At 47.7% G+C, this 23,895-nt stretch overlaps 1 protein-coding gene across 1 annotated transcript; it reads left to right on the top strand.

The window, feature by feature from the left end:
* Nucleotides 1–502: 502 nt before the first annotated feature.
* Nucleotides 503–17,817, top strand: RRM2B (ribonucleotide reductase regulatory TP53 inducible subunit M2B). Its single transcript, XM_042786190.1, has 9 exons — nt 503–614; nt 3,917–4,072; nt 5,743–5,859; nt 6,807–6,940; nt 7,991–8,085; nt 10,464–10,597; nt 13,735–13,839; nt 14,909–15,022; nt 15,540–17,817. The coding sequence occupies exons 1-9, from the start codon at nt 561–563 to the stop codon at nt 15,690–15,692; spliced, it is 1,062 nt and encodes a 353-aa protein (XP_042642124.1). The 5' UTR covers nt 503–560; the 3' UTR covers nt 15,693–17,817.
* Nucleotides 17,818–23,895: the final 6,078 nt, after the last annotated feature.

Consider the following 23,895-nt stretch of genomic DNA (forward strand, 5'->3'; position numbering starts at 1 on the left):
AAGCATTTCAGGTTCTGTCTCAGTGGTAGTTACCCTTACTCTCTTCAACTCCCTACACACTTCACTATTGGCAACAAAGCAGTTAGCTCCCTCCACTATCTTCCATTACCGCCTTTCAGAGGGCTGTCTGTGTTGTCCTAATTTTGGGTGGTTGTTTCCTTCACTGGTGTTGTATTTGTTTTATTCCTTACAAAATATGACCGTCAGCGGCAATTAATGCTCCACCTGTCCGAGTTTTCCGCCTCTTTCTGCCCCGGCAGCAGCGGAGGCCGGCAGCCCCCGGCCAGCGGGCACAAACAGACCAGGGCCCGGCTCCCGCCACCTCCTTCACCCGGTCTCGCTGGAGACCGGTACGGCCGAGCCCTCCCCGCCCCGGGCCCGACGGCGCGGGGTTCGGTGTATCCCGCTCAGCGGCCTCCGGCACCGCCACCGCCCTCAGGCGGGGCCCAGGGCCGCCGCTGTCCCCCCCCCGCCCCGCCCCGGGGAGGCGGAGCGGCCGCGGCCGTGGCCGTTCCCCCTTCAACCGCCACCGCCCACTCGCGGCCCAGTCGCCGCGGGCCATGGGCGAGCGGCGGGGCCGAGCGGCCCTGGAGGAGGCGGCCGGGCCTGAGCGGGTAAGGCCGGGGCCGGGGCGGCGGGTGTCCCGGGCGCGCAGCCGCCGCCGAGCAGCGAGGGGGACCCGGCCGCCGGCGCGGAGAGGTGCCGCGGGCGTGCGGGTGTCTCCGGAGGGCAGCGCAGCCCTGCCCGCGGCATCCCCGGCCTCGCAGGCACCTGCCCGGCCGCGGGTCCCGGCCCGAGCCGCCGGCTGTGGCCGGGCGCCGCGGCCTCCTGTGCCGCCGGGGGCCGGCAGCTGCCGCCGCCTCCTCGCTGGGCCAGGCCTCCCCGGGCAGCGCGGGGCTGGCACGGAGGGGTCCCGGGCACCCCGGCTGCGGTGGCTTCACCCCCTCCCGCCCTGGGGATCCACTGACACGGCTCCGTGGCGGTGCTTGGGTTAGCCCTGTGAAGGGCACGGGGCTGCTTCTCGTGTCCTTGTCCCGCTTGGGCTCGTGAGGGTCCTGACACCGTGACCTCGGGGGGACGCTGAAAACATACCGGTGAGGGATGAGCGCGGCCAGCCAGGATTCGGGTGCTGGGTGGCCTGTCGCAGGACCCTGCTGGGCTTGCAGAGCTGGGCCAGCCTGGGCCAGGAATGCAGAGCTTGGCCCCTCTGCCCTTGGCCGCTGCGGAAGCCGGCTGGGGTGTTGTCGGGCAGTCCTGGCTTCCCAGCCCCTGTGGACCAGGAGAGTTTGGCCCAGGGAGGTGTCTGTGCTCCATTCTGGGTTCTCCCCAGTATGACCCTACGGATCCAGGCTGAGGCGTGTGAGAGTAAAGGATCTTTGCACAGAGAAGCCCGCGCGGCCTTCCCCGGCCTTTATGTCTCAGCAGTGCTCAAGTTTCCAAAACCAGGGGTGTTAAATACAAGCCTAACAGCACCCTTAACGTTTCCCTCTGTGAACAGTGGCATGCTGTGCCTGCAGTGAAGAGGTGCTCGCTCTGGCCTGCCAGAGCAGACGGTAGTGCTGTGCATCCCCTTGGGCGAGCAGAACCAGGAGGTGGTGTGCTCCTCAGCCGCTGTGCGGTGGAAGCCGGCTCTACTGGGAGTGCTGGTCGTCTTCCCAGTCTCATCACTAGCGTGGCCTGCGCTGCCCAGGGCTGGCCTGAAGCCTTTAGGAGCTCGTGGGATGCACGTGCAGCCTCTCACCGGGGTGCAGAAGGACGCGTGGTTGCGTCCCATGCGATGTGTGGTTAGAGAAGGGGTTAGAGGAGGTGGGAGGTGGGTTGAGGGGGAGGTTCCGGTATGTCGTAGTCTCTGTGGGCTGACCCTTCTGGTTTTTAGAATTAAAAAAACCCCAGGTATTTTCTTAAAAACTTGCACAATTTTCCAGTTCTGTGTGGTGGTCTTTCTCAGGGTCGTGCCATCACTCTGAGTCTTTGGCTCCTGGAAGCCCTCCTTCTGCTTTCCTGCCATCAGGAATGCTCTCCAGAGCGTACACACTGCTTCATGAGTCTTCTTCTCGTGCCTTTCTGTCTCACTGTGTGCTGACAGTATTTCTGGTGTGTTGACCACTCTCTGTGGCCTGCAGCATGGCAGCTGTTAAAGGCCACTGGAAAAATTACAAGTGTTCCTTGTCTCAGAGTTGGTCTCCAGTTTTCCTGCCATACTGGAACTTTGCTCTTCCAGCGTTCCACTTCACCTCTGTACACCAGAAGTATTTTTCAAGTTATCCCCCTGCATGCTGGCTTTTGAATGGCTCAGGGACATCAAGGCTGAGATTAGTAACAGCTAGTTCCCCTTGTTAGGTTAAAATAAATTCTCCCCTGTGGCACTTCCAGTGGGTTACTGCAACCATCTCTGTGTCTTGGGAAATACGAGAGGGCTTGCACTCTCGTGGTCTTCAGCAGAGATTCTGCAAGATGATGCTGGGAAATTTGTCTCGTGTAATTGAGTAATATTTAAAATTATAATAAAGTGATAAAATTGTAACCCAGAATGTGCTTCCTAATATGTTTTCTGTGGGAATCTGTAGTGCATATGCCAGCTATGCAGTGTGCGTGAGTGTTTGGTTTTTGTTTGTTTTTTACATGTGAGTAGAATTATTTGTTTGAGGGTGTTTTCCAAATTGAAGTAAAGGATTGCTTTTTATTACGTGAGTGGTTACAATCAGACTGAGTAGGGAATGGACTTTGGCACCTCCTAGGAGTGTAGAAGCAATGGTATTCAAAACCTTTTGCTCCTCTTCCCTGCTGTATTTTATGTAATACCTCGTATACTGCCTGTGGTTAGTTATCCTCGGTGTTGGTGGGATCTCAGAACCGACCCAGAAAGGCGTCTGGCTGGCTAAACATCGATCAGTGTGAGTCGCCAGCCCTTCTGGAGAGGTTGCAGCGTGCTGTCCTGACTGCCCTTCGCAGCGGCTGTCCCCAGTAGGTGCTGGGTGACGTGCCTGGCAGGGATGCTGCCTGGTGTTGATCCTGGGAGCAGATGTCCCCAGCTGGAGACGAGGTGAGAGCCCCGCTCATGGAGTGCCCTCTCCGTGCTGCTTCACCGGCCTGTCTCCTAAACGTCAGCCATCCCCACCACGGCCAGGCTGGTAGCTCTCTGCAGGAGAGCCGTGCACGGGTGTTCTCCGAGAGCCCACGCAGAGGAAGCGGGGTGGGGATGGGTGACTCCGGGCAGGGGTTTTCCTGCTGTTGGAAAGAGAGAGGCAAGTGGTTTTGTATCGGCACTTGAGGCGCAGCCTCCAGACCCACGCTGGTGCGGGGGTGGGGGGCTGCCTTCTGCTCACTGCAGGATTGCATAGGCAAACCTCCATGCAGAGACTTGCTGCGGCACAGGGCCGATCCTCTACCAGACGGGATTAGTCGCTGTGATCTCGTGGTATTTTCGGGAAAGTCCATCCAGGCCCAAGTGGCTTGACGTGAGGTGAATGATTTGGAGGTAACCGGGGTGGTGAGCCTCGCAGAGCTGTGCTGGGTGCGGGCTGGTGGCAGTGCGTATATAACCGGCGCGTATCTCCCCACGCGCAGCGGCACAGCGTCGGATGTCTTCTCCCGGGGCAGATTTCCTCCTCGCGCCGCAGAAGGGCTTTCTCTTCGGCACGCGGGCGTTGGGCTCTTCCTGGCGCCGGCGCGCCTGGGAGGGGGCGGTTGGCCCGAGCGGTGCGGGGCGGGCAGGCGGCACGGCCGCCCCGGCAGCAGGAGCGCGGATGGAGGGCGAGGGGGCAGGCGCCCCAGGGACGGGTAGCGCCGCGTCCAGCCGAGGAGGGCGGGTGAGTGTCTGTGTGGCGTGGGTGGCCTTTGAAACGCACCTTTGGGATATGGGGAAGAGGAGGAATAAGTAACTGCAACCTTAACCAGAAGTGTGCTTTGTCTTCAGAGCTCTTCTCCGAGTGCTACTGAAAATGGCTTGGGTGCTGGCGAGGAGCCTCTTCTCAGAAAAAATCCCCGCCGGTTCGTCATCTTCCCCATCCAGTACCCAGACATATGGAAAATGTATAAACAGGCTCAGGCCTCCTTTTGGACAGCAGAAGAGGTGAGCCCCGGGGCCAGTGGGTTGGCACAAGGTGCCTGATGCTGAGGTCCTGATGCTTCTGGCTTCTGTGTTGTAAGGGTTGAAGTTAATTGCATAGAACATGAGGTGTCTGTAGCAGAGCAGGACTCCCTTCATGGACAGTGGAAATAAAGTGGCTTCGTCAGGGTGATTCAGCAGAGCTGTTTCGGGTGTTTGGTTTAGGATGAGGTGGAGTTGTATCCTGAGCCAATTCCCTGGTTATAGAGGGAAGCTATGTCAGATAGTTCTGATTTGTGGTCACATAGCTCCTACCCTGCTGTGGTCTCTGTACTTGCAGCTCAGTCCTTGCCCACATAAAACGTGCTGGGTAATTTCATGTGAATGGTGTTCTTTAATGTTAGGCACCTATTTGCCAGAAAGATGATGATAATCAGGTGCACTTGCTGAAAATGCTTCTAGTTGACTCCTGATTGCCCTGATTAGGTGCTTGCCCTGTGTTATAATGCAAGCTGTAAGTTTTTCCCCGAGGTTGCTGGTTAGTCAGACCTGAGCAGTATTCAGCTTGCTATGCTTGCAGCAGTGGAGGCTTCTCAACACTGCACTGATCTGGAGAGATTACCTGCCAGCTGAGATGGTTGTTCCAACTTGAAGTTTCTGCAGCCTTTGCTCATTTGTGAGCAGTGATCTGCAATTGCACTTGAGCTGAAAGCACTGGCAGGCTCTAAATAGGCCAGAAAGCATCCTGGGATGGTGAGGAGCAGCTGTCTATAGAAGTGCTATTCTGTTGCCTGCCTGGGAGGCTTGCTGACCTGTTGCAGTAGGTTGATTTAGGCTGTTAAAAGGCATTTAAACACCTGCCTGATCAGCATTGCTCTTTTACCCTATTACCGGTTCCTTCTCACAGTGTCCTGCCATCTGTCGATGCATTTCCAAATGAACTGGAAAGTTAACTGTAAAACTGGTTTGTGTGTGTATATATTTATATACACAGGTATGTGTGTACATGTTTATATATACACACACACATACACATACATAAGTTTTTAGGTCTCTGTATTTTTCACATCTGGCCCTACTTAACTGCTGCTGTGGTTCAGAAATCCCTCCAAACAAACAAATAAACAAACAAAAAAAGACCTATGCAGAGGAAGTTGTGGTTTTCTACTGTGGCTAGAGTTCAGCCTGGTAGAGGAGAGCAGTTGCACAGTGTTTGCCTTTTGCCATTCTTTGGCAGGATGGCAGCTGAACACCTGCCAAAGGCAAAAGTCCCCTCAGTCCATCTTTTGGCACACCTGGGTATAGGTTTTTTGGAGTATCCACATTTATTTCAAGTAGAGTTTAAGTGTGTCAGAGTGAACTCTGCTTATTGGTGCATGTTCATACTCGTGACAAGAAGATACTAATGCTTTTAAAAATCTGATTTATTTTTCACTTAATAGACACTGATTTTTATTCCAGATTATAAAAGTGTAAACTGCAAAGCAAACACATGATGTTACTGTTGCAGAGGGAGACAGCACTACTGCAGTGTGTCTGTTGTCTTTTAGTTACATGTATTTGAATTCTCTACATGTAAAGATTTCAGAGCAAATGCCAAAACTCTGCCTCAGTTGTTTGTCTGAGCTGTTTCTGTTCTTACAGAATGACAAACTCAAAAGAGCAATAATAGTTTTCTTTTTTCTTTTCATTAGGTTGATTTGTCAAAGGACCTTCCTCATTGGAACAAGCTGAAGGCAGATGAGAAGTACTTTATCTCTCATGTTCTGGCATTTTTTGCGGCCAGTGATGGAATTGTAAATGAAAACCTGGTGAGAAAGCTTTACAGAGAACTTAAATACTTACTCATTTTATTAGCTTTTCATTTTGTTTTTCTCACATTAATGCATAAGTTTATTAAATGTGTACTTTCTTTTTCTTCCTATCGTCTCACCTTTGCCAAGGGGAATAAGCAGCTCGTTCTGCAGGGGCCAGTGTCTGAGTTAAACTGGGTCAACTGTGATCAGCAAGACTTCTAGTCACATCACTCTTGGACACAGCTTTTAAGCTCAGCCTTCTGCCTGGCTGTGCTGATCTGCATTTCTCAATGAATTAATAGAACACTGCACTCCTTCCTACACTGGTGTTATATGCGAAGTAGGGAGGGATTGTGCTGTGCCCTGCTCTGTATTCTTCATTTTGGTAAAATCCATTTTGCTCTCACTGAACGGCATCTTAGAATCTTCTAGGGCTGTAGGTCGGTGCTACTAAAAAGGTGGGGAAATCTTTCTGCTGAAATCAGTTCTGGGCTGCAGAATATCTCACCACAGGTTATCAGTGGTATCTGACTGCACGTGTCCAGTTTAGATCTTGAATGTCTGTAATGTGTAGAATATATCATAGTATATGTGCATATATTGCACGAACATGTATCATACTGTTAATTTTTTTCAATGATGAACAGAATGTCTGAGGCTTTGTTCAATATGAAGCGTTTGCTATTGCAATATTTTGCTGTTCTCCTGTTTACGTGTGCCCTCATGCTTCACTGCAGCTTGCTACCCAATATGCACAGCAGATGTATTTACTTCTAGCTAGTTTGCTTTGTTTTCTTCTGCACCACACCTATCCTACCGACATGTCTGTGAATAAAGTAGGGCTGAACTGCTCCTATCTTTTCTTTGTGATAGAGATCTATTGTCTCTCCCATTAGGCTTAGAGTACTGTCATGCAGGTCTGGTTTTACTGTGCTGATTGCCATGCTTTCTGGTTTTGGTAGGTTGCACGTTTTAGTCAGGAGGTGCAGATCCCAGAAGCTCGTTGTTTCTATGGCTTTCAGATTCTCATTGAGAACGTTCACTCAGAGATGTACAGCTTGCTCATAGACACTTACATCAGAGATCCTGAGAAAAGGTAAACATCTGGATATGTTACAGACCCATGGGAAATCTGTCACCTAGTCCAGTGGCACTGTTGTTGGGCAGCAGCAGCTGTCTTCTGTTTCATACTGACTTACTGGGGGAGCTGGGGACAGTTCCTTAAAGCTTTCAAGGCCTGCATGCCTGGCCCCCAAAAGGGAGAGAAGTATTACTGACCAGCAGACTTGTGTCAGAGTGTCAGGAGGTTAGTTAATATTTATATAAATCGTTGACTGCAGGAAGTGTGGACTGTGTGAAATGTTCTTAAAAGTTAAATAAGCTCCTTGTGGTTATTATGCTCCTGAGGTGCTTGCTTTCACATCAGCAAAGGATCTGCCTCAGGAAATTGAGTGCTCATGATCCAACTGGTGTTTCTAACATACACTAATCAATGTATTTACATCCCTTCAGCTTTTTTTTTTGGTGGTACTTTTTCATACAACTCGAACCGCTTATTTTTGAAGTATTGGGTTCCTTGGAGAGCCCCATCACCTCTGTTGCCTGGAGAACTTCCTAGTCCAAATGGTAATACATTTGAAAAGAAGCCCTTTCCCCCAGAGACTCCACCGTGGTGATGGCCAGGCAGAGCTTGGTTTCCCATGGTGGCATCCTGTGTGGTGGCAGTGGGAGGACTGCAAGGTTCCCTTTCAGGTGTTTAGCATGGGAACAGAGCCTGTGCTCGTGGGAATTGTCCAGCTCCTTTTGTGGAGTTGGGCAAGATGAGATTTAGCTCGGTAGGTAGAAAGTGGCTTGAAGTCTGAGAGGCAGCATGGTCTGGTGGGTGAGCACTCCTGGGATGGGATGTTTGAGTTAGCTTCCCATCTCTGCAGCTCACCTTCTCTGAGAGCTTGGGTTTGTCACATCTGCCTCCTTGTGCCAGTGTTATCAGAGATCATCACCCCTTTGGGGTGGGAATGGGCTCTCTCTTGGGTTAGTTTAGAGCCTAGCATAATGGGTTCCACTGGTAGAGCCAGTGGGGACAAACAGGGCAGATTTACATAAATGACTTATTATTTTGATGTTTTCTGTTTGTTTTCTTCTGTAGGGATTTCTTATTTAATGCTATTGAGACAATGCCATGTGTCAAGAAGAAAGCAGACTGGGCTCTGAAGTGGATTGAAGACAGAGAATCCACTTTTGGTGTGTAGCTTCTTAAAAACTTGTTTCTGTTGCACATGTCACAAACTCATCCTGTGGGAGTGAGCTGCATCCCTGGAACGTGAAATGAAATTCTCCACAGATGGTGTAGTGGCTTGTGGGTCTCTGGTTTAACTAAAGAACTAGAAGTAACCTCTGGTGAGCATGTATGTTTTTATCTTCAGCTAAAGCAATATAGTAATGGCAGCACCCGGTAGAGTCACGTTATGAAAAATGCTTGTGGGTTTCTCTGTCTTTTCTTGTCTTTGTACTGAACAACCCTAGTTTTTTCACTTTTTGCTTGTAGGCCTTGTTTTATAGGAGTTCTGATTATTTCTTCCAGTTGGCTCCTATTTTGTACTCCAGAACTGGGCAGTGGAAGTCTTGCAAGTCCAGGCTTTTTCTGTGTTCATGTTCCTGTAGACAACTTTGGGTGTGATGTTAGCCTTTTTTTGTAACAGCATGACTGAACCTGAGCAAAAAAGATTCAAGAATCATCTGTCTCTGGTGTTTCTGATTTGTTGTTGGGACCAGGTTTCTAGTTGATGTATCTCACTTCAGAGCTGGGACACTAGCTCAGCTTCCAGCAGCATGGTGCGGGGCATCCTTTCCAGTGTTCTGCACTCAGCTTACAGTGTTGGCTCTGAAGGATGTATTGTAGCTGAATTAAATAATGGACAGACTGTGGTGAATTTTCCAAAACAAACATCCTCTATACTTAGAGAAGGTGTAGGAGATGGAGAGGTTCAACCAAATGAACAAAATAAATCTGAATATCATTCTTTTGCAGCATCTGTTGTTCACAGCTCCTGAGTGGGGTTCTTTTTGTAGCTGTAGATTCTCCTGTCCTGGAGTGTCCCACTGCCTCCCCAGTCTGGCCTTGCTGGCTGTGTGGAGTCTTTCCTTCATCTCCTTCATTCAGCTCACAGCAGTGTGGGGTGTGCCAGGAATCAGGTTTCCTAACTGAAGAAGCAATGTTCCCCCCCAAGTCCCTGACCCCAAACTTCATGCATACTATCCAAATTTTTGTAAAGTACCTTTCTAGTCTTCTGTTTTTTTCATCTTACTAAGAAAACTTCCCAAGTTTAAAACATTTGGTGGGGGGACAAGTCTTCCAGTTTTGGATTAAGAGATAAGGTATATGAAGGTGGCTGGCTGGCTTGTTTGCTTGGTGTTTCCTTCCAGCTTTCCTCCCTGGCCTGCAGCCGGGTCTCCACACCTTTGGTTGATTTCTTAAGCTGAAGGTGCAACTGCTGTACCTGTTCTTGGCCTCTCAGCCTCCCAGAGTGCGCTCACATTATCTGGTGCTGCTGGTGGGTGGTTTTTGTTTCAGCATAACTCATTTGTATGCTATCTAGCCAGGTGGAATGTAGTAAAAACCATATCGATATTCAGTCTTGTGCTTCATTAAAACTATACGAGCAGCTGTCCTCCACTCTTCTCTAGAAGTAATCTATGAGATTTTTGATGTTGCCAGACAGATTCTTTCCTTAGTAACTTCTGTGATACCTACAAACTGGTGTTGCTCTTCATGCTTTTTTCCTAACTTGAATTTCTTCAGATGAGCCAGCAGATGGCATTTGCACCTTGTAGAGGAAGTGGGACATTTGGCTATTTTGGCACTATTTTATTTTTTAAACAAAATTCAATGCAGTTCTCACTGGGAAAAAGCACCAGCACTTAATGCAAAAGCTTTTCATCTTAGAATGTACTCAAGGATCTTGTGAAATTGTTTAAAATAGAATACATGGAATGACATGTCTATACCGAGCAGTCAGATGGTTTTGTAGTCTGAAGAAATACGTTCCTGTAGAGGGCAGGGAGAACTGGGACAAATAATGCTGTGCTTTCCTTGGATGAAAGGTGGGATGACAGGTGGGATAACATAAATAGTTATTTGTGTTTTGATGAATTATGTTCTGTGCTCTTCCACTCTTGTAAGAATATGGTTTTATATAGATTTTGAACAAGCAGAAATGGAGGTGTAGGATTTTTTGTTTTCATTTGTAGGAGATCGGCTCTTCTCTTAGCTTTGTCTCTTAGTTATACAGTCATTTTCCTGCTTTTTAGGAGAAAGAGATAAAGGAGTACTAATGTCTTGGCCCCTTTGGACAACAATGTTCTTTCCCTTCTGGTATGCGGCAGTTTCAGTGGGTGCCCTGGTTTTTCAGTTCTGCCAGGGTTGCCTGTGGTTAAGTGCTGTCGCGTGTGTAGACCCTGTATGCCTCGGGATCCGCTGAAAGATGTGGTCAGATACAGCACCTGGTGCAGCAAAGGGGATTGCTCCTCTCCAGCATTGGTCTGTCTGATGCAAGTGGTGCATCTTGCTGATGAGCAATACGCTATTTTGTGTCTAACTGAAAATGTGTTATGTTAAACAGGTGAGAGAGTGGTTGCCTTTGCTGCAGTTGAAGGCATCTTCTTTTCGGGTTCCTTTGCTGCTATATTTTGGCTGAAGAAGAGGGGACTGATGCCTGGACTGACTTTCTCCAATGAACTTATTAGCAGAGATGAGGTAATGTGTCACGTCCTACATACTGTCTGGGAAGGAAAGTGAGTTTTGAGGAAAGGGTAGAATTATATTCATAAAGATCCCATAGTCTTGCCAGAACAGCCCACCTCTAGTGGCAGGGAGGGTTGGAGCAGAAAGCAGTATTTGGGTAGGAACAGTGAAAAAGATAATCCAGCAGCAAGTAGGGGATGCATTTCTGGGTATGACAAAGCCATTTTAATGTTGGTGGTGCTGGAGGCAGGGAGGTGGTAGAAGTCTGAGTAGGTTTTCTGCTAGCCAGTGTCAGCAGCAGGGTTTTCCAGGGAAGGTCCACTGTCCTGGAGGAGCAGAGGTTCTGGTTGCCTGCTGGGTAACTGCAGGCCATGCTCACTAGAGCTTCTCCTGCAGTAAGCCTTCTGCGTCGGCTCTAACATCACCTTCTAGGCAGCACAGAGAAAAGACTTCCTTTTCCCAGGGCAGTGCCGGACCCTGTTTCTGCAGCCTGATGGAGGAGCTGTAACTGCTGACGTGTAGGAAGGCTGGAGTCCTTGCAAAGGAACCGGCTCTTCCCAGAGTATTTGTAAAAATGGGAAGGAAGCAGAATTCTAGCTCTAGGTTACTAATGAACTTAAAGCTTAAGTGCTGCTATGTCCCTCATCAGAAATACCTGTTTTTAAAGGGAGTAAACATAAATATTAGCAATACTCCAACGCATAATATGATCAAAAAGGTGGACTCTTTGGATTGAAGGGGATGTTTGTTTTCCTGTGCTGCGAAAGAAGGCAGAGGCCTGGCTGCCCAAGGACTGGTGTGGGATTGCATGGTCCCCAGCTGCAGTGCGGGCTGGCTTGGGCAAGGACCTAGCTAGGACATGACTGAGCCTTGCTGTGGCTTAACTGCTTCAGTCAGGTTCAAGTGGCCTCCTTGTACCACTCCCCACCTGCCCCTAGTTGGGCATCCCAGAGCTTGCAGATGGCCTTCTGCATCCGTCGCCTGGCCAGCTGTGGCAGGTTGCTGCGGAAGCAGAAGGTGCCATTCCTCTCCCTGTTCTGGTGTGACTGCACAGCGATAGGATCCCCTGGGAGGGGACAGCTGTAGGTCTGCATTAGAGGAGAGTGCTTCTTTGCCTAAGATGTGACGTATCATAGGGGCTGCATGTCAGCACACTAAATGTGGCAAGCCATGTGCTGGCCAAGTGCCCTTTCTTTTCACTGCTTCCTGCACTGCTGCCTGCCAGTTGGCAGCAGTTGCTTATGGTTGGGGCCTGTCTTTAAGGCACAGCACAGCTTATGGCACTGTCAGCACTGAAAAAGCAGAAAGACCAGTTTTGTATGCAGTATAAACATGCTAGTGGTTTGAACTTACCAGAGTTGGTCTAAAAGAATAAAGAGCTTTATCATAATGGAAGTAATTTCCATGCATTAGATAAACTGATTTGAAAGGAGGTATCTTACTAGATGCCTTTAATTTAAAAGCCAATTTGAAGAAAGTGATATGATCAGTAAGCAAGACCAAACAGTTTTTCAGCCTTGACCTTCCTGGTGTCTTCTGTTTCTGTGAGTCATCATGCACTGATCCACTCCAGCGAGGAAGTATTTGTTTGTTAGAAGGATCATTTGCAGGTGAATGAGATGTAGGTTCCTCTGTACAGCGGTGTAACCGTACTTCTCTGTAGAGTCAAGCACCAAAGGACGTGAATTTTTCTTGAGCTTCGCTGGCATAATTCCAACTGCAGAGCTGTTGCAAAGGGTAAGGCTTGCCGTGTACAGCACCTGCACTGAAAACCAGGAAATGCTGTTACAATGGAAAACTACATGAACTGTTTTCTGATGCACCTGAACAGATAAATGGTTTTAAATGGTCAATATGTTTTTGGAACTGCAGGCTGTTTCCAGGTTGTTGTTTGAGCTGGTGCATCTCTGATTCTTAAAAGTACAAAGCTGCTGGGAGCACCAGTCAGTGGAGCACACTGGTTCAAATGAGAAGCCAGGCATGTCCTGCATCCTGCTGGTGATGTTGCCTTGGACAAGACCATGGGAAGCCCTGCAGCAGGCAGCTAATGCTGTCCCTAGATGGGGAATATTTCCCAAATTATGTTGTTTCAGGGCTGTTTCATGACCTGAAGCACAAAGATTTTGTAGCCTTTCTGAAAAGGTGTTTGCTTCTTGGTTTTGTTTTGACCCTTGTTAACAATAGTACTGGATTGTCTTTGTAGCCCATAGTCTGCCAAATCCTTCTGACTGGTTTTCACTCTGGATGTGTCCTCACAGTGTTTATAGGCTGTAATCACTGCCTTGCTGTCAAGAAGAGAGACGGTAGCACAGTGCACCTTTAGTCTAGCAGCAGTGAGTATGGCTGAAGTCAGAGGCTCAAGCTGTAGCCAGGAAAAATCAAATAGAAACTGAGGCACCTCTTGTAGTAGCTGTCCGATACCCCGCCTCAGACTGTGAGGGATTACTTGTCTCCTGGTCTGGTTTTACCCTGGCTGGAGGCTTATCTGGAAATCTTGGGAATGAGCACAATTTACTGGGCTCTGAAAGATAGCTGGGTGAAATGTGAAGGTGGGTTGAGTTGGGGCACAATAGCCTTAAGTATTAAAAACCTATGAAAGCTGTGGTAGCAAATTCCTCACAGTTGTGGGGAGAGATGATTTGTTAATCTTGGATTTTCTGACTCTAATCTGAATCTTCCTTTCTGAAAATGCTGTGAGAAGAAGCAAGGGAAGAAATGCTACTAAAAGAACTTAAGTATTTCTGTACAGGTATCTCGAAGTGGAAAGCCAGTAAACAGTCTATATGAACTGGCAGGTAGTTTTGCAGTCTTGATGTAGGAGTCTTTCTGGAAAAGCATCTCTGAAGGGAGACAGGGGCGCAGCAGGACTCTGTGTAGGATCCCTCACAGTAGAGCAGCTCTCACAAATATTTACCTGAGAAACATGTGTGCTGAGCATTATTTTGGCGTAAGTGGCATGTGTTGGATTTCAGATGTTACTAACTGGGTTGTAAACTGAAAGTGCCTGCTACATGTGGTAACATTAAGGCTCTCAAAGAAACAGGAGTCTGGGAAGCTTCAACCTGAATGAGGCTGCCTCAAAGTAAGAGCAAACTATGTGGAGGAGGGAAAAAACTGACTTTTTTTTCAACTGTTCTCTGTTATTTCAGGGTCTACACTGTGATTTTGCTTGTCTAATGTTCCAATATTTAGTGAACAGACCGTCAGAAGAGCGAGTCTGTGAGATCATCGTTAATGCTGTTGAAATTGAGCAGGTAAGCCTGGCTGTGACAGCATTGTGAGCAGCACAGGACCAGTCTCACGGGCAAAAATAAATGTCTAACTTTTGGGGTTCTATATTTGATACTCAGCCCAGGCTTGGATCCCTGATACCCTCTTAATGGTGACAATAAGTCAGAGGCTTTCTGATTCAGTTGTCGAGCAACTGGGAGAAGCTGAAGTTAGCAGCTGGTTTCCTCCTTAATGACAGAAAGGAAGAAAAGCTGTCTTATTTAGTGTAGAATAGAATAGTTCCAGTTGGAAGGGACCTGCAGTAATCATCTAGTCCAACTGCAACTGTCTCTGAGAGAAGAGTTTGTTTACCTCTGTCCTCTCCTGATCTTTGTCTCTCCCTGCTGTATACGCATCCCTGCTTGTTCTCAGGAGAAGACAGAGTCTCTTCTGGCCACGTGTACTGTGCTGGCTTCTGACTTGTTCTGAGGTTGCTGTCAGGTTCTTTCACATGAAGTTCTACCCATCCACAACTACAAGTTTCCGCACTGCTGAGTGTTTGGCAGGATTGTAGTCTGCTCACTTTTCTGTTGTCATCTGACTACTGTGATGATGACAAATGCTCCAACTTTGCCTCACAAGACTGACAGGTATCGCATCGGTGCCTAAACATATACATGGCTGGCTTCAGCACTCACCATGTATCCTGTCTGATCTGTTATTCTATAATGGTTGGAAGTCAACTAAAACTGGAGATTTCTGGATCTGTTCCTGCTCCCACTAGTATGGTCTGTAGGTTTTATTGAACTTGGAGCTCAAGCTTACACTGAAGCTTGGGAACTTACGTGGGAGGGAGTGGGAAAATGCAGATGAGAGGGACAGCAATAAAAGTGCTTGTGCCTTTTCCATAAAAACATGCTAAAAATAAAGGAAGGTACAACCTACTGAAAACAGAAGACACTTGTTGAGTTTAGGGATGCAAGTTACTTATTCGGACAACTGCCTGGGTAGCCTGGAATATCAGTATTGTGTTACTGTGAACCACAGGTGTCTTCTCTCCTTTCTCTTCTTAAATTTCATTTCTCTAAATGTCATCTCTATTTTAACTTTTAGGAGTTTCTAACAGAGGCATTACCTGTAGGTCTGATTGGAATGAATTGCACTTTGATGAAACAATATATTGAATTTGTTGCAGACCGATTGCTAATGGAGCTTGGGTTCTCAAAGGTAAGAGATGCAATTGCCCAAAATGCTGGCCTGCCAGGACAGCCCATGAAAGCTGTCAGCACAAAGCACTCTCTTAATATGCCTAGGGAGCAGGTCATATTTAGTGCTTGCACTTTCTGTGAGTGACAGCCGAAACCACAGCATTAATATATACGCTTCACTGTTTAAAAGAGCAAGAACAATTCGGGTCATTGTTTCCCTTCAGCTGCTCTGCAGGTTTGTAGTGGGAAATTTATGCTGTGCTCAAGTGCTGCAGTTCTTGAAGGATAATAAGCACCTTGCACAGGGGAACTTCACCATGGGCCAAACTCCTGGGGAGTGACAGTCCTGAATTTGCTTAGATAGGTGTCCATAGATTCTACAGTGTATTACAGCAAGGGATGATCTAGTTTGAAAGGATTTTGACTGTTCTGTTTGTTGGTTTGGTTTTTTGTTGTTGTTTTTGTTTGTTTGTTTGTTTTTTTAAACATTGTTGTCCTATCAGAATCACCAGTATAATCGTCTTTCCCTTCCTCAGGTCTTTCGTGCAGAAAATCCTTTTGATTTCATGGAGAATATTTCTCTGGAAGGAAAAACAAATTTCTTTGAGAAACGGGTTTCAGAATATCAACGTTTTGCTGTTATGGCAGAAACAATGGACAACGTCTTCACTCTGGATGCAGATTTTTGATAATTTGGCAAACGAACAGTGACTGTCTCCCTCTTCCCATCTCACTTTCTGCTGTGAAGTTGTCTTCATTTCCTCTTCTGGAATTGGAGTCTATTGGGACTTTTTTTTCCTGGGTTTTCATGTTGTTTGTCTGAGGAGTAAATATATTTCTCTGTGTCGTTAAAAAAAAAAAAAAAGGGGGGGGGTCCTTTTTAAAAAATGTATATGACTTTTTAAAAGGATGGCCTTTTTAAGATTCCCTTGACTCATCTTCTGTGATTGCTGTCTTTAAAAATGACCTGGATACTACTACTTTTTTAAGATTTTGGTAGTGTTTTAAGAAAGCAAACTGCATCTTCACCTCATGCCATGGTATTTTAATCTGAAAACCAAATGAGGTATCACTCTGTGTATATATGTTGTTATAAATTATTTTCATGGTTTCTATTTTCATGTTTATAGATTTGGTCTAGAGTAAAAGCTTTTCCCTTTCATCCTGCTGCAGATAGAGTAATAAGTGAACGTGGGAAGACATTAATAAGGTATGAACTATAAAATCTTATTAAACCCAGGGATACAGTTTGATCTCCCCATTAACCTGGGTTCTGTCTGAAAACGTTTTTACTCTGGTTACAAACCTGATGGCCACTGATAGGAGTTTAAATCAAATACATATGATTTTTGTCTTGCAGCTGTTATTGAGTAGGTCAGTGGACTTTGGTCCTTGAAAAGGCAAGCTTTTTTATAGTGGAGGAAAAACTCATCTTGTAGTTCTTTGGCTTGTGCTGCCTGTTTTTCCCTGCTTCTCTGAACAAGTGCCTTACTAAGTAGGCTGTGGCTGTGCTGAGTTGCAGTCGGCATCAGACACTGGAACAGCCAGCTCTGGGTGTTTGTCTTCCCTCTGTCATGCTGGGCGATTTGATATTCTCCCCTTCTTGGTTTCACTTTTGCATTGATGGTGTGAGAGGGCATATAATTCCAAGGTAGCATCACTTGAGGTGCTACAAACATGCCGTAAAGAAGCACCAACAACGTATGAAGGTACTTCAAGTTGTGTGTTTAATATGAACCTTTGAAACCATTGTTGCAGAACAATGGAGGAAGGTATTAAGCCTTTTAAAAACAAATCTTGAGGTAGTATGTGTTAGCAGCATCTTACGAAGGACTGCTGTTTGGTTTTTGGTGTGTTCCAGTGTGTGCCCAAAAACTTTTTTTGATTTCTTGATGTCACGTACGTGCAGAGAATGGAGCGATTGAAGAATGGCTAACATACTGCAGTGGTACTTGGAATGGAAAGGATACTATTCAGTTGTAAGTGGATTATTTGCACATCATTTTTTTCAAAGGTGAATTGAGTATACATGAGCTAGGCAAAGGATTCTGCTTTATTAAACCCAAGCATTTTTTCAGAATGTTTAGCAATTTGTATAAGAGCTTTTGTAAGGCTGTCTTACTGTTGCAAGCGTCTTGTGCTGCTTTCGATATGCCTGGCATGAGATGAGCTGACAGCCCAGGGTTATCATTGATAGGGTACTATGAGTGGCTTTTCCCTGCCAGTCCAGATCAGTCATAACCCTGGGTACCTGAATTCCATGAAATAGATCCACTGCTTTAGCATAGTTCCTAGTGAACAGTTGTCCCTGATGTCAAAATAAGCAGCAAAACTGACTCTATTTGTTTGGTCTCAGTAAAAGATCATGAGCATGGAAACAGGACAGCTTTCTTTTTTTTCCTAGAGCAGAGCCTGCATCATTTGACATAAGGTACTTGGGGAGGGGAGAGGGGGACCTGGAGAATACAGAGAAAAGCTGGAACTGATGTTCCTGCAACTGTAAGAGAACTATGGACTCAGAGAGAAAATCCAACGCCTTTTGGAAATACTGTGTTCATGGGGGAGAAAGAGAAAATGTTGTAAATGGGTCTGTTGTTGGAAGAATGGAACCTATTTTTATGTCACTAAAAGTTCTAAAAAGCATTTGTTTTGAGTGTCGTTAATTAAGATGAGAGTATACAGGCTATTCAAACATGAAATTGCTATGTGCTCAGGTTCTGTAAATGTATATGAGATACCAAAGTCTGGTACAACAGCTCCCACTCCATTTGTGTGTAAAATATGTATGTAGTTTCAATAAAACTTGAACATGAAGAGAAGTGTGCCTTTGTTTGCTAGTTACATGCTTTCTTTTGAAATCCAAAATGATAAAATTGGGCTGTGCCAGAGTAAGTCAGTGTTCACAGCTTTTGGGTTGTGGGAGGAAGTGACGAGCGCTCCATACGCTGTCTTGCGCTTTGCGAGCTCTTGACTTGCTGCTTCTTGTTCCCAGGAATGAGGTTTGCAGTCTAGGGAGCAAACAAGTTTGGTTGTTTTTTTTGTTTGTTTGTTTGTTTGTTTTTCTGGAATTTTCTAGCGCAGGGAGAAATCTCTCGGGAGTCCTTTAGATTCAAAGAAGAAACACTCCAGAAATGTGGTGGGTGGCATCTGACACATCAAGGGGATGTCGGGTGCCCTGACTGTGCCTGGGGTTCAGCCCCCCGAGCTGGGCCAGCCAGGCGCCGGGCGGCCGGCTCCGGCCTGCCGGAGGTTCACACCCAGCGGCCTCTGTGCCCTCAGCGCTGTCAGGTCAAAAGTCTTGTCCCTGCTGCCCCTGCGTGCCTCCTTGAGACAGGCAAGAAGGGCACAGGGTCCTTTCTCCCACCAGCGCTGGGTCTTGGGCAGAAACCACGTGCCTCCGAGGGCTCTGGTGAGGAAGCGGGGCCTGGCTCTGCGTGTGTCCCACTGTGGCCATCGCACTTAAAAAAGCTCGATGGGGGGTGTGTGGGGGAGAGAAGTTGTGATGCATCCCTTCAATATATCGTGTTGGAGTCCCAGGCTGGTGCACGGCTCCCATTATAGCCGGCAAGACAGAGAAGGTGCTTCTGGAGGGGTTCAACTGATGGTGAAGGACATATCTGCAATGGTCAGGTGAGCAGCAAGCCGTCCCTGGGGGCTGCAAGGGGAGCTCAGGCTCACGGCTGGAGTCCCACCTTTTAACATCCAAAATGGTCTCTCTAGCTCCCACTGTTTTCATTCAAGCAGACACGTGGGGCCTAGCAAAACCAGTCACTTGATCAGCAATAGCCCCAAGCGGACAGTGTGCTCTGCCCCTGCTCTCTGGTCATGAAACCACTGCGGAGTGCAGCAGGTCAGGGACTAGTCCCAGCCCATGCTGGGACAGAAGAGAAAATGAGCGAAGACAGGACAATTAGCGAGCTCTTTCTTAGTGTCTCTTGACAGTTGGGAGGCCCCGTTGCTGGACTGGTAAGATTTTTGCAGGAGATGAGAACGCCCTGTGTGTGGCAGCACACCTGGAGCTGCGGCCAGCCCCTGCCTGCCTGACACTGCGCTAATCCAATTCTGCTACTTTCTCCTCTTTGCCTTTGAACATTGTTAAACAGCAAGTCTGGCCTTCCTGCCAGTCACTCCACAGCCTGCCAGAGGAGCGCCGGCTTCCTAGCCCTTCTGAGAGGATGATCCAGGCTCTTTTCCCTCCTGGTGGAGCCCTTGAGTCAGCAAATATTAATGTTTCTGTCACTATACTCTCTAGATCTACTTCTGGGAGGGAAACAGTCACTGAAGCTACTGATGTGTTAATATTATGTATTTTCCAGGAGGATGCTTGTGCGACTGGGGACCGTGCTCTGCGCTGTGGTCAGTGATACTGATGTATGCATACTGATGTACACACATCATACATATAGATCTACACACATACGCAAAAGCAGAATTGAGTGGAGAAGGCTTTGAACACCAGGTTTCAGCAAACCCTCTCCTCAGAGTGGAAGGGTAAGATACACACTGTAATATTGCAATTAAGAGATGCTATTCCTGGTTCGCCAGCAGCTGCCTGCCCTGCTTCTCACTGTCTGGGCACAGGTGACAGCAATGGCACAGTCAGAGCCTTCTACCATCCTATTGTACATAATCTGGCTCTAGGAACCAAAGCTGCCCAAGCCATGAGGCTAGAGCTGTGCTCTGCTAACCAAAATCTTAAGATAAGGGGTTTTTTTTTAGTTTAAAATACAGGTAAATCTCAAGAATGGCTGTTAGGCCAGTGTCGAGCACACATGCTTGCTTTGAAGAACAGTAACTATGGTCTTTGGTTGAGTATAGCCATGTGGATGAGCTTGGGAATTCCCTGTCACATTTTGACCCTTCTAATGAAAGACAAGAGGATTTGTGAGTGACAGACATGAGGTTTCTATGACAGGCAGTGGTGCTGCCAATATCGCAGCTTCTTGTGAAGCTCTGCTGACCGGGGGCTCCTGCACTGCAGATCCTTCTTCCCAAATCTGCTTGAAGGGCTTACCCAGGAAATGTCCTTCCCCCGGGATTGCTGTTTGTTTGCCTGCACCATTCCTCACTGCATTGGCTCTAATGTGGCTGCTGGCGGTTTTGTGGGGACAAATCCGTATCGTCGGTCCTTTTTTTTTTTGCTGTAGCATGGAGTTTGGTTAATGTTACTCTAGGAATGGGTGCAGGTAGCTGCTGCAGCATCTCTAGCAAGCTTGTAATATGGGGAGGAGAGCTGCCACAGCGAGCTGCGTGGGCCAGCCTGGCATCAAGGGTGAGGTGTCGATACCTGCCACGGGGACAGGCCACCTTTGGGCCTCGGTGGTGCCTGTTCCTTTAGTGAGTGCCTCTCGCTGCAGAGGCCGGAGGAGGTCATCACCAACAGATGATGGAAAGGGATCAATGGACTGGTGAAAATAAGTTATTTTGGACGCTCCCATGACTTCACCAGTGGGAACTGACTTTGGTGTCTGTCCCTCTGGAGCCCAGTAAATGTCAGAAAATATCTGTGCTGGGCACAGTGACTGCTGGATGGCTCGCTCTGTGGTTCAAAGCCTGTCCCTGCAAGCCCCTCCTAAACATCATACCACAACTCCTACTCAGTGGCTACACAGAGAAACAAAGCTGCCGGGATGCCGTAAGCACCTCTGCACGGTTGCTTCTCTGCCCGCTCTGCGTGATGGCTGGTGTGGTGATGCTGTGGCCCTTCAGCTGCATCTCAGGCTGCAGAATCCTGCCTGGCTTGGACTCGGCTCTCGCTAAGCCCTGCGGGGAGCCCTGTGTGCAGCGCCAGTGCCAGATGCAAAGTCTGCGGAGAAGCGTGGGGCTGACAAACCAGGGGCAGATGCTGATAAGAGCCATGTTTGCTCGCCCCAGCCTGGGCTCGGAGCAGGCTGTTGTGCTCGTGTGGCTGGTGTGGTTTTGGGGGGCTTTTTCCAAGCCCCCCCAAACAAGGTCCTGTCTCAGGTCATCCATAAGTTCTTCCTTTTAGTGAGGAAGCTCCCAAAATTGCACTGCAGGCTCTGGGTGAACGGCAGAGTAGTTGGTGTTTTTTTTTGTTTTTTTTTTTTTTTTATGTCAGTTTGCAACTCCAGGAGAAGTGTTAAGAGCAAGTCTCAATGTGCAAATAGTTTTTGCTCATCTGACAAAAGCCTCTGGCGCTGCAAGCTAACTTGAACTTAAGAGCTGCAGGAAAAGTTTCGCTGCCCCTTGCTGTTTCTTAACCCACGGATGTGGTTCAGGAGAGATTATACTCAGGGTTTTTTTACGAGGAAATGCCAAGAATCCTTTCCACAGTCGGTGACCTTAAAATGCAGGAGGTTGTTCAGGCTCTCCACCTGTGCTGTGTCTGCAGGTCTGTTACCAAATGGCCCGTCCAGGGCCCCTTGAGTGCTGATGGTGGTCACCTTTGCTGGCCACTGCTGTGGGGGATCTCCAGAGTGGGATGGGCAGTTTTGCTGCTCACACAGGCAATTTTGAATGATTAACTGAAGACAGACTGAGGTGACTCATCTGCTCCCTCCTAGGAGACTGGGATCACCCAGCGAAGGGCTGGGGGCTCCTGAAGGCAGTGACATGCCTTGGGTAGGAAAAGTATGACAGGCAAAAGATGTGCTGGTGACAGTGGGAGTAACAGCTGGTTCACTTCTCATTGCTCAGATGCCATCAGTAGGGTGACAAAAACAATCATCATACACAGACTCATGCGGTCACCCGTGTCCTGCACTCGCTTTCCTGGTGGCCCCATCACCCTTACACTGGGGAACTGAACCTGATAGCGAACAGCACAAATGTTGACTAACAAATATTCAGTAATAGTACTGAATAATAATACTAGTGCTAACATCTGCTCAGTTGGAAGTCATGGCAGAAGAAGCTTTGGGGGCCTGGAAAAGCGCTAGTGCTGGGAAAATTTACTGCCAGTGTTAAACACAAGGAGCCTGAAGCGGACCTGGGGGAAGCCTGAGCCCTGAGAGTTTCAGCCCACTGTGGCTGTTGCCACGCTGAAATTGGCAGTGTCAATAATAAAAGACCGGGATCGCTCTGCTCTGAGCCACAGACTCCCTCAGTGAGAGACCCTCCTTCCCCAAAGCAGGGCCAGTGCACGTGGGCAAGCCCGGGAGGACGCAGAACGCTTTTAGATACTGGCACTGAGATCATTTACAGCTTTGGAAAAAATACAATTTTCTACCAAACTGAGTGTTTCGCTACTATGTCTCTAGCATTTAAAAGCATTTCTGTGGGACTTTACTGGTTTATCTTCTACCAGATTAACTTTTTCCAAGCATAGACTTGCTCTGAATTGTCCCGTTCCTCACAGCATGGAGCAGGACTTGGGGTCTTCCTTAGGAGAGTGGCAGCTGTGGGGCAGCTCCTCCAGACCAGAGCTGGGCCCAGGGACATCTCAGACACCTTTCAACACTTGGAAACTCCTCCAACACCTGCCTCTCTTGGACATCTCAGCTCTGCAGGTAGGAGGAAATCTGAGTTACTGGAGCTGTGGGGGGGAATGGGTTTTAAATGAGGGTCCTGAAAAGCAGGGGGGGTTCTCTGAAATATATCTCAGCTGCTGAGTTCCTTCTGTCTAGCTAGCTATGGAGAAGAGTTTCCCTTAACAAATTTAAGCCAGGTTAGTGAGTGAAGACTGCTCAGATCTTGGTTGCAAGGTCCCTGGGCAGCATGTCATGACAAAACCCATGGTGCAAGGGAGTACTGGTTTAGAGCTATAACAGAGAGCATTTCTGCCACATGAGAAGAGGCTTGCCTATCAGTTATTGATTTCTTTTTTCTTTTAATTTGGAGGGAAATAGAGTGAAATTACAGCCTATTAGGCTGACTGGAGAACTGAATGTGTTTATTGAATAACTTCATAGCGTGTGTAATTACCTGCTTCAGAGATGTGTGTTATGATAAGCCCTGGCAGAGCTGCCTCACTCCTTGCAGTACCTTCCGTCTCCTGTTTACTCATCCCTCTGTGGGTTAATGGCACCATGTGTGGAGGAGGGCTGCAGCTAGTAACATCCTACAGCCACTACTGTATGTGCCACCTTGAAAAAAGCTTTTCTTGGTTTGTTTCTCCAAGATTCCCATTGATAAAACCTCTTCCATGCAGTTGGATCAGTCTGCTTAACCCCTCTTGTTAGCTGAGCAGGGCGTAGGGCCCAAAAAATGTTTTCCCAGCTTCTCCTACGCTGAGCAGGGTTTGAGGGTGAAGCAAGGATGTCTCCTGCCTTTGGAGCCACCTTCGAAGGGATGGCAGCTGGCTGATGCTGCAAACCCTGCAGCTGGCCAGAGGTGCGAGCTGCTGAGCCTTCCTCTTTGTCCCCCTGGTCTTCCTGAGCTATAGGACAGCAGTCACATCCATGGGATGCACATCCTGCATCTGGCACAGGAGGGATGTTTACAGCTCCCGATAGGCTGCTAAGGCCAGACAAAACTGCTGGGGAAACACTGTGTGCAGCTGCTGAGATAAACACAGACATTTTTACACTGGGATATGGCCTCCTGCAATGTCTGTTTGCAACAGAAAATCAGTGGATAGGAATTCCTCTGTATAATTAAAAAATAACTGTATTTTAAACTCTGTCATGATTTTCCTTTTTTTTTTTTTTTTTTCACTGTCTGGTTTTATTCACCTTGGGCCCATTAGATTTACATGCTTTAAAAACATGAGGTTCTTGACAGGTGTGCTAAAGCTCTTCTGTCACTTATAATATTAATCTACATCTACTCTTGGTGCTGCTGTACCTTGTGGTATGATACCTGCATAAGCAAATCTCTTTCCCACATCCATTAGATGTAAGTGGCAGCATTAGCACATGCTGATTGTATTTTAAGCTCAAATGGTTTTACCCAAAGCTTGCAAAACAGAGAGCAATTGCTGCCACTTTTGTT

This window comes from Tyto alba, unplaced genomic scaffold (genome assembly GCF_018691265.1).
Source record: "Tyto alba isolate M040663 unplaced genomic scaffold, T.alba_DEE_v4.0 Super-Scaffold_9, whole genome shotgun sequence".
In the NCBI taxonomy this organism is placed as follows: domain Eukaryota; kingdom Metazoa; phylum Chordata; class Aves; order Strigiformes; family Tytonidae; genus Tyto; species Tyto alba.